The sequence below is a fragment of the Bos indicus x Bos taurus genome, chromosome 21, assembly GCF_003369695.1.
Source record: "Bos indicus x Bos taurus breed Angus x Brahman F1 hybrid chromosome 21, Bos_hybrid_MaternalHap_v2.0, whole genome shotgun sequence".
NCBI lineage: Eukaryota > Metazoa > Chordata > Mammalia > Artiodactyla > Bovidae > Bos > Bos indicus x Bos taurus.
In genome coordinates this window covers 57,420,680-57,433,251 of record NC_040096.1, presented here as the reverse complement: position 1 = coordinate 57,433,251, position 12,572 = coordinate 57,420,680, and the positions used below count along the sequence as shown (strand labels likewise).

Sequence of the window (12,572 nt, the reverse complement as noted above, 5' to 3'; positions counted from 1 at the left end):
GAATACTGGAGTGGGTAGCCTACCCCTTCTCCAGTGGATCGTCCCAACCCAGGAATTGAACTGGAGTCTCCTGCATTGTAGGTGGATTCTTTACCAGTTGAGCCAAAAGGGAAGCCCTAATTCTGACAAGTTTGGCATTAAAAGAAAGGAGGACAGAGAAATGGATCAAAGTGATCAAAGGGCCAAAAGCAATGTTTCTTCTACCATAGGTAACTAGGGTTTCAAGATCTGGTCTTTGTTCTTCTACCGAGTAACCACATGCTCTTGAGCAAGCGGAGCCAGAAGAAGGCAGCAGAGACAGAGACACAGAGGAAGACACAGGACAGACTTAATGGAGAATGGGCTTAAATGAGGTGGAAGGAATCAACGTACAGGCAGAAAAATTATCCAAGGGGAGTAAAAAATGAAAGGACATGTCTTCCCTCTGATATGAAAGGCAAAGGAAAGAGAAGTTGAAACTTACAGTCTTGAATTAATTAAAGGGAAGGTGGAAAGGTGGGAGAGGAGATCTGAGAGCGGGAGGAGGCCTAGGCCAATTGCTCTGAAAAATTCAAAAGAGAATCAACAAGGGAGGATAGATCCACTGTTAAAGACAAACACTGATATTATCATGGTGATTAAGGTGACAGGTTGAAGACCTGAACTAGGTGGTGGAAGGATGAATTTTTTTCTTAAAAGGAAAAAAGTGGTGGGAGCAGGAAACATTTCATTTTTTTAATAATATTTCTAAGAAGAACAAGACACCTGAAGTAAGCCAACCTAGTCAAAAGGAACAAAGCAGCTCACAGATCTACAAAGAGCTTCAGGGAGCCTCTCCGTCAACTGGCCTGCCTCAACATTCACACACGTGCATCTCAGGCTCACCTGGAGTATTCGAGTAGCTTTTTGCTTGTAGTCAGCTAATTCTTGCTTAGAGGAGTCCAAGCTGGACTTCAGCACTTTGACTTGCTGCTGTAGCTCATCCACTCTCTTCTTCTCATCTGAGTGTTTTCTTTCTGCCAGCGTAACTGCTTCTGCCAAATTCTGACGTTCCACTTCCATTTTATTAAGGCGTGCAGCAAACTCACTCTGTGGTAAATTTTTATATCATACTTATTATCATTTTGCTTTGAGAGAGTTTACAACCATCCATTTAGATATCTTTTTTTTTTTTTTTTTAAAGTCTGAGAAATCTTTATTGGGCATATAACTCAGTATCTAAGTGAATAAGTAAATGTGTACTTTAGGAAAGAAAGCTAAAACTTTCTATTATTTATCAAATTATCAGTCAGTTTTTTATGCTAATAATATTCTTTTTTTTTTTTTTTCTAAATTTTTAAAAGAAAATCCATCCTGAGGGATGGTATGGGGAGGGAGGAGGGAGGAGGGTTCAGGATGCATTTAGATATCTTATGGGATTTATTAGCTCAGCCCATGAAATAGGGAGGTTAAAAAAAAAAAAAAGTTCTTCATTTGTTAGGAAGTGAAGCACTGGAACTCTAAGGTTGTGGTTCCCAAACATGGCAACACATCAAAATCAATGAGGAAGTCTGTTAAAAATATAGCCAAAAAAAAGAACAGCCAATCAAGGCCTTCCCCGGGCTCAACTGAGTTGAAATTTCCAAGACTGGGCTTAGAAATCTGGTTTTAATCAGTCTCCCAGGTGAATCTGATCACTTGAATACCAGGTCTGATCTGATACTGACTGATCAATGAATAAAGGTCTACAGAAAACTAGAAAGTCTATTAGAAAACAAAGGGAAGACACAAGCATACAGCTACATCTTCTCTAATATCATGGCTAACGTTTTTCCTTTATTTCAAACTGTCTACTAAACTAGTCAATGTAATTTTTTTTAGCATAAGAAACTTTAAAAGCACACTCTAAAGAACACAAGGTCTGCCTTACTAGCCTAAATTTAGTTCTGAGAATTATTTATATTTTATCCTTATTTTCAAAAGCTGTGTGTGTGTGTGTTAGTTGCTCAGTCATGTCCAGCTCTTTGTAACCCCGTGGACTATAGCCTGCCAGGTTCCTCTGTCCATGGGATTCTCCAGGCAAAAATACTGGAGAGGGTTGCCATTTCCTTCTCCAGGGGATCTTCCCAACACGTGGGATCAAACCTTGGTCTCTTGCATTGCAGGCAAATTCTTTACTGTCTGAGTCAGAGCTGAAAAATCACTAAACTAGATGCAAAAATTCACTTAAGAGTATAATTCTAAATAAATATGATATACAATTTTCTCTTACAAAAAAAAATTTTTTTTCTTACAGAATCAGATTAACTTGGAATCAGAAAAGCTTAAATAAAAAGAATAAATGAGATGCCTCAAATTAGCTTTTAATCAAACAATGGTAACGCTTGTTGCGCAATCAAATTAAATGAACAGATGTATGCATCTAATGAATACTAAGTGTTTTAAATGTTCAACATGTAAAAGTAAATACACTTAGCAAGGATCAAGAAAAACAGCCAAATACTTAGTTTTTGTCACAGAAACGAAGTTTTCTGAAATACACAGCAGAATTTTATTATAGTACATGTGCTATGAATGGTATAAAGTGATTCCTCCTCATTCAAATAATAAAATAGCCACGGGACTTCCCTGGTGGTCCATCAGCTAAGACTCTGCACTCCCAATACAGGGGGGCCAGGTTCGATCCCCAGTCATGGAACTAGATCCCACATGCCACATCTAAAGATCTCACATGTCACAACTGAGACCCAGTGCAGCCAAATAAATAATAGAAATAAGTATTAAAAAAGAACACGGAGCCCTGCTGTCCCCATTCTAACCTGCATCTGTTTGTAGCTCTCCTGTTCTCTCTTCAGAGTGGCATCCGCTTCATGCAGTCTCTCCTGAAGAGTTTGCAAAGCTTGATTCTGCAGGCTACTACCCTCACTGTGATCCTGTATTATTCTAAAGGAAAATACATCACTTGAAATAACTTATTTCCACAACATACAAGTGAAAAGGTAGAATAATTTTTAGAGCATCAGCAAATTAGCACACACAAAAAGATGGTTTTGACTAAAACATTGAGAAGTCTTTTTCCCTTTTAATGGACTGTAATCTATATTTTTAGGCATCCAAATACAAGCACATGCCACGTGTTATTGTATGTCAAAAGATTAATGACACTGCACCTCAAGTATTTTAAAATTCAGAATTTGCTAACAGTGCATCTCAAGATTCAAATAATACATCCATTTTTAATCACACACATTTCCAGCATTAACCAAAAGCTACATTTTCCCCTCTTGCAAATTTCCAAAGTGAAAATTTCACAAGATGGTATGACTACCATGTTTATCATTATGTGTGCTGATAAATATTCCAGCTCACTTTTTCATTATTAATAGAATTAGCTACCGTGATTTTTCACTCTGTAAGGCTTCCAGTGCTTCTGTGCGAGTATTCAGCAGCTGGTCAGCTTCCTGGAGTCTCACTTTCAATACAGCCAGCTGGGAATCCTTTGCAGCCACCGCTTCAGTCAGGTCATCAACTTGGGCTCGAAGTTCTCGAGTTATTCGATCAGTCTTTGAATGGTCAACATTCCACTTCTCAACTCTTGCTCTTGCTTTGTTTAATTCTATTTAAAAAACAAACAAAGAAACGAAAAGAAAGAAGGAAATGTCTCCATATAAATAAACATGTCTTTCTCAGAGCACACAAAGATTCTCCTTTAAATCCCTTTAGTACCTATTGCCAAAATTAAGAGCTTACAAATATATTTGAATTTTTTGCTCCAAGAGGGATCTCCATTTTTCAAGGCCAATACTCATATCTTATATTACAGTTAGTTGGTTGGAAAGGGGCATGAAGTTAGCTGCTTTTCTACACGTTTTTTTGGTCAAGCATTTGGAAGCCAAACAGTAGACAGTAGAGAGCTCACAAGACTAAAACAGTGGTGGATTTTTGGAGTTCTGCTATAGATATGAAAGAATGCAAATCCAAATCAAGGGTGGACAATGTATATCCTGCTGCTGCTGCTAAGTTGCTTTAGTCGTGTCCGACTCTGTGCGACCCCATAGACGGCAGCCCACCAGGCTCCCCGTCCCTCTGATTCTCCAGGCAAGAACACTGGAGTGGGGTGCCATTTCCTTCTCCAATGTATACCCTAGTAGGATCAAAAGAAACAAAAAATCTGAAGATAAACACTGGAAAGGAATCTGTTTCTTTCCACTACTGTGGCCAAAAAAAAAAAAAAAAAAGTGCTTTGAACCTAGAAAACTGGTGGTGCAGAAAGAGCAATGCAATATAGATCTCCACACCCTATACACCATCTGTAATTGTAAGCCTGACAGCAAAAAATCACCTTGTTTTAAATACAGAAGCAAACTGTGCAGGGTCTCTGGGAAACATTTCTCTGCCTAAATTCGTCTGGGAAAGAGTGAAGCTTCTGAAGTCAGTTTCACAAGTCTTAATACATCTTCCTATGCACGGTTTCTAAAGGATGACCAACTAAACCAGTGTTCTGTTTCAGGCGGATAACATGGAGCATTTCCAAATCTGGGTTCTCTATTTCCATGAAATACTATTCTACAAGTCTCATCCAGGACATTTCTAACAGTTTACATGCAATCAAGTTTTTATTATATTTTTGGAAATGCTACATTCCTAACCCTGGATAATTTAGATAAGGCTCTACCTTCTTGAGTTTCCTTGGACCTTTGAAGTAATGAGGCCATTTCTTGATTTAAATTCTGAACTTCATTTCTCAACAATTGGTTCTCCAGGCGAAGGTTAGACAGTTCATGTGATCTGCCATCATCGTTAGGCACTGGGTTGGGGTCAGTACAGGCAGCATTTGATAATACATTTTCCTTTGAAGAATCTTCGTGGGCTTCATGGCCAGAATCTGAATCATGAGAGGCTACTGTAAGAAAGCAAATACATCTTTGTAACACTGGAACACTCCTCACATATGCATTGGTAGCTTACTGTGGTAGAACATCGTCTGGTTCAAGTTAACTGCTACACTAAAATACCATAAAAAATCAACTTACATTCTTAAGAGACTTCCCTCTGATGAAATCTCATTCTCACACACAGAGTCTCTAGATTTCTAAGGACCCTCAAAGTCTGGATACAATGAATGAATAGTGATAAAAAACAGATAGAAGAATATAGTTCTGGGAAAGGGAAAAGCAGAGATAATTTATGCACTGGGATTTAGGTAAAAACGGTTTTGGTCTCCTTTTTGTCTATGAATCATTTTTGAAAACAAGGATGAAGTTTCAACACTGAAAAATAATGGAAAGGAATAAAAGAAGAGCTGTGGGTTTCAAGGCAGTGAGTAATAACAGGTCAGGACAATCTGTTACACACCAAACTGGAATCTACATTGCTTACCCAAAGATATACTCGTTAATTCAGATACTCATTGTTTTGGATTTATCTTGTTTCTAATTTGTTACAAAATATGATGCAAATACACTTTTCACTTGCTCCCCCAAAATTAAGTATGTGCTAAAAAATGAACCATATCCAAATGAAAAAATTTCTCAATATCTTTAGTGATCAAGGACATGCAAATTAAAACCACAACAAGAACCAATACACACCTGCTAGATGGCTAAAATTAAGAAGACAACACAAAATGCTGGTGAAGATACGGACCAACTGGAACTCATATTCTGCCTGTTGATGGCAGTGTAAGGACAGACGGGGGAAAACGGGAAAAGTTTTCCCAGCTCCTTATTAAATTAAACACGTGCCTACCACCTGACCCAGTAATTCCACTCCTGAGTATTTACTGAAGAGAAATAAAAACACTTTCCCACAAAGAGAAGGACAAAAATGTTCACAGCCACCTTTATACACAAAAGCCAAAAACTGGAAACTACTGCAATGTCCAAAAATGAGTGGATGAATTGTGGTGTATCCATACTAGAGTAAGATACCACACAATAAAAAAATATTTATATACTCAATAACATGAGGGAATCTCACTAACATGTTCAATAAAAGAAGTCAGGTAACAAAGTATTCACACTGTATGATCTCACCTTTTGCTGGCAAACATACAAAGTTTCAGAACAGGCAAAAAGTAATCTAAGGTGAAAGAAACGGTAACAGTGGGTGCTTGCAGGATGTGGGGGGAGATTAACTAGAAAAGGACATGAGGCACTCTCTGTGGCAAAGGAAACGTTCTTTATCACAATAAAGGTGTGAGTTCCATAGATATAGCCATTTGTATTAATACAACTAAGATTTGCACATTCCAGTGTATGTAAAAATGATGAGACAAAGGAAACTTGAATACTGACTAGGTATTAGAGAATACTAAGGAATTATTGGGGCTTCCCTGGTAGCTAAGATGATAAAGAATCTGCCTGCAATGCAGGAGACCCGGGTTCTATCCCTGGGTCAGGAAGAGCCCCTGGAGAAGAGAATGGCAACCCACTCCAGTATTCTTGCCTGGAGTATTTCATGGACAGAGGACCCTGGTGGGCTACAGTTCATGGGGTTACAAAGAATCAGACATAACTGAATGACTAACACACATACAAGGAATTATTACATTTTTATGGTGATAATGGTGTGAATGATTTTAAAACTTATATTTTTAGAGTTAATAAAATATTTATAGAAGAAATGATATGAGATCTGTGATTTACTTCAAAATAATTCTGTGGAAGGTAGAGGTAAAGAAAGAGATTGAAAATGAGAGGGTATAAATTAAACCAGAATGGCTACAAGCTATTGATTATCATCGTGGGATAAACTGTTGTATGGGGGTGGAGAGGAATGATCAAACTCTACTTTGATATATTTGAAATCTCCAAAATAAAGATATTTTTAATGAATAAAATATGAGAGTTTTAAAAATTACTTTCAATTTTATAAGATTTTAAAAAGAAATAAAGTATATATCCAAGTCTTATAAGATATACCTAAAGCAGTATTTAGAAGGACACTTATAGCCTTAAATATTTATATTAAAAATGAAAAAAAGGAATTAATGAGTTATGCACCCATCATAAGAATTAAACAGCAAAATAAACCTAAAGAAAACAGAAATTAATAATAAAGATCAGAAATTAACAAAACAGAAAAGAAACACACTAGAGAGGCTTGACATGATAAAAAATGATTTTCTGAGAGAAACACTATAAACTACATTGTCAGTACATTTTTAAATCTACATGATGCTGAAACCCATCAAACTGTGCACTTTAGAAGTGTGTAATTTATTGTATATCAGTTATACTTCATTAGCACTGTTTAAAAAAAATAAGCATTTAGCACAATGCCAGATATTGGTATTCCTCAGGTAGTATTTGTGATCAAGCTTTGATTTCTGCAAGGTTACTATAAATGATTAGTGTCTGAGCTAAAATTTCAGCTGTGACCACATTATTTTCCTAAACTTAAATAAATATAATCCTCCCCAAAGTATATGAAATAGACAAATTCTTAGGAAAAAAAAATGTAACTTACCAAAAACAGTTTTAAAAAGAAATGGAAAATCACTTGAATCAATAATCAAATCTTCCACTAAGAATAGCCCAGACCCTAATGGTTTCACTAGTGAGTTTCAGCAAACATTTACTGAAAGTTAAGTTTGGTTTTAGGTTTAAATAAAATAAACCAACTGATCTGTATACCATATCAGTATTAAGGAGAAAGATTGTGATATCTCAATACTTACAGGAAAAACTGCTAAAATTCAACATAAAAACTCAAACTAGAAATACAGAAAGACATCCTTGACCTGATAAAAAGTACCTAAGAAAAACCTAACACAGACTGAAACAGTGAAAGCATTCTTTTTAAGACAAGGAACAAGACACACAATTGGTTTTCAAGTACTCACCAGTGTAATAAGGCAAGAAAAAGATTTTTTAAAAAGATAAAATGGGTAAGTAGAAAAGTCATTATCCACAGATGATATCATTGTGTTGCTGAAAATTTAAATGAATGTACAGAAAAATACGAAGCCTAAGAGGTGTCTATGTTGCTGTGTATGAGTGCGTGCATGTGTGCATATTTACATAAACCGATATATAGCAACAACAGAAAGTAAAAAATTTAAAGCATACTATTTATAAGAGTTTTAAAAAATATAAACTACTCAGGAATAAAACTAACAAAAGTATGCAAGACCTTTATGGAAGAAACAAAACCTTAATCAAAGACATCTAAAAAATAATTATACCATGTTAACAGAAGATTCTACATTGTAAAAATGCTGATTCTCACCAAACTATCTACGTAGAAGCGATGGACTCTCAATAAAAAGATCACAGAATTTTTGTGGAACTTGGCAAGTTCTAAGATACATATGGAAGTACAAAAGTCTCAAGAATAGCCTATATCAAGAACTTCTATTCACTGAGACATAGAAAGAGGAAAAACATACGATAAAACTGGAGGAGGAGGAGAAAGAACTGTCATATACCTTCATATATAGAGTATCTCTGAAGCAATAAGAAAAAAGACAATGCATCCACAATACTCTGACCGTGTCTCAACTGCTGCATTTACTACACTACATGTAGATTATCTGTGTACAAGTGCATCTCATCTAATAAACTATAACCCATTCAATTCTGTATCCTGCCCCATTAGGGTCTCAATAAGCATTTGTAAAATTAATCAAAAAATAGTTGAGAAGAAATTTAGGAAAGGTCTGTCTAGTCAAGGCTATGGTTTTTCCAGTGGTCATGTATGGATGTGAGAGTTGGACTGTGAAGAAAGCTGAGGGCAAAAGAATTGATGCTTCTGAACTGTGGTGTTGGAGAAGACTCTTGAGAGTCCCTTGGACTGCAAGGAGATCCAACCAGTCCATCCTAAAGGAGATCAGTCCTGGGTGTTCATTGGAAGGACTGATGCTGAGGCTGAAACTCCAATACTTTGGCCACCTCATGCAAAGAGTTGACTGGAAAAGACCCTGATGCTGGGAGGGACTGGGGGCAGGAGGAGAAGGGGACAACAGAAGATGAGTTGGCTGGATGGCATCATTGACTCGATGGACGTTAGAGTGAACTCCAGGAGTTGGTGATGGACAGGGAGGCCTGGCGTGCTGCAATTCATGAGGTGGCAAAGAGTTGGACATGACTGAGCAACTGAACTGGAACTGTACTTAAACCAACTGCCAGTGCATGTGTCTGTCTTGAAAGCCCAAAACCCATCTCTTTACCACTTTTTAGTCTTGAAATATAAGAAACATTTTGTTCTTTAAGAGCCAAGACTATGTGGTAGTGGTTTAGTTGCTAAGTTGTATCCAATTCTTGCAACCCCATGGGCTGCAGACTGCCAGGCTCCTCTGTCCAAAGGATTCTCCAGCCAAGAATACTGGAGTGGGTTGCCATTTCTTTCTCCAAGACATCGTCCCAACCCAGGAGTCAAACCCAGATTTCCTGCGTTGCAGGCAGATTCTTTACCAACTGAGCTACAAGGGAAGCCCAAGACTGTGTAAGAGTCTTTAACATTTAAGAACACAAGAAGCTACCATGAATTATTAGCTCTATAAGAATCCCTGCAAGGACTTATCATGTTCATTGTTGTTTTAAAATGTCTCCCAGGTATACAAATTAGCCAAATCATCATGTAAATATCATTTTTGCAGATGAGAAGGTGTACATTTTGAGGTAATTTCGTAGCAAATAAAACAACTGAAAACCAGAATTCTAAGTTTTTAGTTCACTACTAGGTCAATGCCTTCAACTCTCCAACTTGGATCAAAGTTCAGTTTCTTACGCTTTACTTTCAGGGAACGCAGGGGTAAAAACACACCAAAAAACTCACAATCCAGAATCTAAGTGAAATACAGCCTCCTGTCATTTTTATAATACAAATGACAAAGAGAAATGAATTAGAGACATTTCCAAATCCAAAATTATATGTTTTCTCCCAGATTTCAAAATTTTCTGGGTAAAGTTACCCACAGACAACATTCAAAAGTCCCTACTGTAACTGTGTATTGACTAACAGTGTTCCACGCCATCTCCCTTGTTCATGCCACACATTTCAGAGAGCCTGCCCTTCTACCAACAGGGAGGTAACAGGTGCCTCCCCTGTCATCCTCCCAGATGATGACAAATGCCGCCAGAACATTTTAGGCTATGATAACACATCCAGTTTGGTTAACTCTAAAACAAACAGAGGCCTAATTAACTACCATGGCTTTGGCTCCCAGAAGGATTTTCTTCAACGGCTTTGATGGTGGTTACACTGGTGTTCACAGAATTGACGCTGGATGTCCGAGAACTCTGCAAGACAGGGGTTTTGGCCTTTTCTTTTTTGATTTCCACTTTCCCAGTAGGCTCCTTCTGGGAACTATTAAGAAAATCAAACAGCAGCTCATCATCAGGTTCTGACTTTTTTCTTCGAACAAATTGGGATGAAGGCCTAGGAGCAGATGCATTTTCAACAGGATAGGAGGTCTCCCCCAAAGTCCTAGCTCCTACTTTTATATTTGCAGTCCCAGCTAAGATGGTGGCTTTTTGATTTCTAATGTTATCAGCTGCTGAGGAAATGTAAGTACTTTTAGATCCCGTCTGGTAAGTCAAGTCCGTATTTTGCTGGTGAAGTTCAGAATAGTCAGTATTTTTGCTATAAATGATGTTGCTGGTGTTCTCTTTTCTACTGAGAGCTGTTGCAGCCCCTTGATCAACTCTGTTTAAAAGATCTTCTGCCTTTCCAGCCAGATCAGCAAACCAGGACATGATGGGAGCAGAATAATCCTGTTGGTGAACCTGTAAAAAGGATGTAAAAGGATCAGTGTGGCTGAGCAGCAGAACTCAGTGGTTAAGACCAGCCTCTGGAGTCAAGCCGGTCCTGGGTTGGAAAGCCTGTTTCTTACTACGCAACTTCCAGCAAAGTACATAACCGAAACGCTTCACCTAGAAAATGAGGAAAACAAGTGTACTTATACTACTGGATGGTTTTCAGATGAAACGATACACCAAAAACATTTTGAAAATGCCGAGCACATAGTAGGCACTCATGTTAGCAGTTGTTGTTACTATAATTACAACCACCACTACTACCATCACTCCTATTTCAACGATGTGTAAATCTTGATGTAAAAAAAGCCACTGAATGTCAAATAATACGGCAAAATTCCAGGACAACCAAATAAAAATAATTTTCTGAAGTCTGTTGTAAAGTGCTAAAACTTGAAGAAACTTCTGATTAATACAAAAGCTACTTCAGTGTTAAACTGCAACACTATCATGGATAATTTAGGTGCGCATATACACATTTAAAACACACCTCCAATCATTTGGATTCTCTGTACCTACCACAGCACATTAGGCTAAGTTCCAAATAAAACAAGATGATAGCATAGCCATTCATGTTGATACATATACTTGGGTACTTATCCAGTGCCGCAATGAATCAAAATAATGAAATAACTAGCTTCCATGACGTAGGAGAGTAGTATATAAAAAAGTAAACAACCATTTCTTGAGTGTGCACAGTTTCTTTCGCCTGCGGTGCTGGCATTCTTTCACAATTAACTCTTTCGTTCTTGGTCTTCACACAAATGTCATCTGCTCCAAAACCAGCTCTTTCTTCCCATCTAAATTAGGTTCTATCATTGTCTGTACACACACCATTCTCTTCCCTGACAGCCCTTCATGTTTTATACGTATTTTTCCCCCATCTCTCCCTCTTGGGGAAGGAGAGGAAGAGAGTGGGTAGATAAAGGCCATGTCTTTTGCTCACCAGTGAATTCTCAGCATACCCTAGGCACCATAAATACTGCTGAATGGAATTAATTTTTTTTAGATGTCCTGCAAACATTATCTTTAGCACACATAATTTTCACAACCACTGTTGTGAAATTTCACAACTGTTAAGTAGCAGTACCCTCCCTTTTTTCCATAAAAAAAAAGGTGGGGGGAAGGTTTAGAAAGATCCCAGAGTTTAGACAGCAGCTCAGACAGGCAAATGTAAGTCAGCCAAACCCACTTTTAACCCCTGCCTTCTCAATCTAACCTACCAGTACCTGAATAACCTCAAGAAGAAACTGACCCCCTAAACCTGTTCCTTACAAAACGGGATGATTACATGACTGTGTATTTCACAGAGTTTATGTAAATCAAATGAAAATGGAAGTGACATGCTCCCAAACATATAAAACTCCCTACAAAGTATTTATTATTCCCAAGTAAACACTGGTGGTAATTAGAGGGCAAATTATCTCTCCTAATAAGGCGATCAAAACATATTTAATTTCTTCCATCTTGCCTGCCATCTTAAAGTTTAAAAGGACTTTCAAACAAAAGCCTGTGCCTTAAGACTGACTACCCAATTAAAGGTTAAGACGGGCCCTGGGCATTTCCTCCATGGACAAGAGAAAAACTCTAGCAGACTTCTGAGGTAGAATTCTGAGGTCATTCTGCCCAGTAAATAAACGGCCCACACCGAGGTGAAGAAACAGGGCGAGGGCGTGGGACGGGGACGGGTCGACCGACTGCGGGGGCAGGGCCTGCTAGCCGGCCAGGTGTCAACACGGAGGAAGGGAGGTTGGGGGTCAGCTGGTCGGTCCCCTTGAGTCTGTTGTTGGGATCTCAGGTAGGCGAGTCCAGACCCCCAACTTTGCTTCCCACCCACTTCGTTGAGCCTCTGGA

At 38.1% G+C, this 12,572-nt stretch overlaps 1 protein-coding gene across 2 annotated transcripts in view; it reads right to left on the bottom strand.

The window, feature by feature from the left end:
* GOLGA5 (golgin A5) overlaps positions 1-12,572 on the bottom strand; it is a 29,006-nt gene that overhangs the window by 15,971 nt on the left and 463 nt on the right. Inside the window, exons 2-6 of one of the 2 annotated variants that reach the window (XM_027521033.1) lie at positions 10,112-10,688; positions 4,634-4,861; positions 3,355-3,574; positions 2,778-2,901; positions 865-1,068 (exon numbers count right to left, since the gene is read on the bottom strand). In XM_027521033.1, coding sequence (XP_027376834.1) covers positions 865-1,068; positions 2,778-2,901; positions 3,355-3,574; positions 4,634-4,861; positions 10,112-10,658 — 1,323 coding nt within the window. In that variant the 5' untranslated portion in view covers positions 10,659-10,688. The remainder of the gene's footprint in view (positions 1-864; positions 1,069-2,777; positions 2,902-3,354; positions 3,575-4,633; positions 4,862-10,111; positions 10,689-12,572) is intronic. The other variant, XM_027521034.1, reaches the window with a different exon arrangement.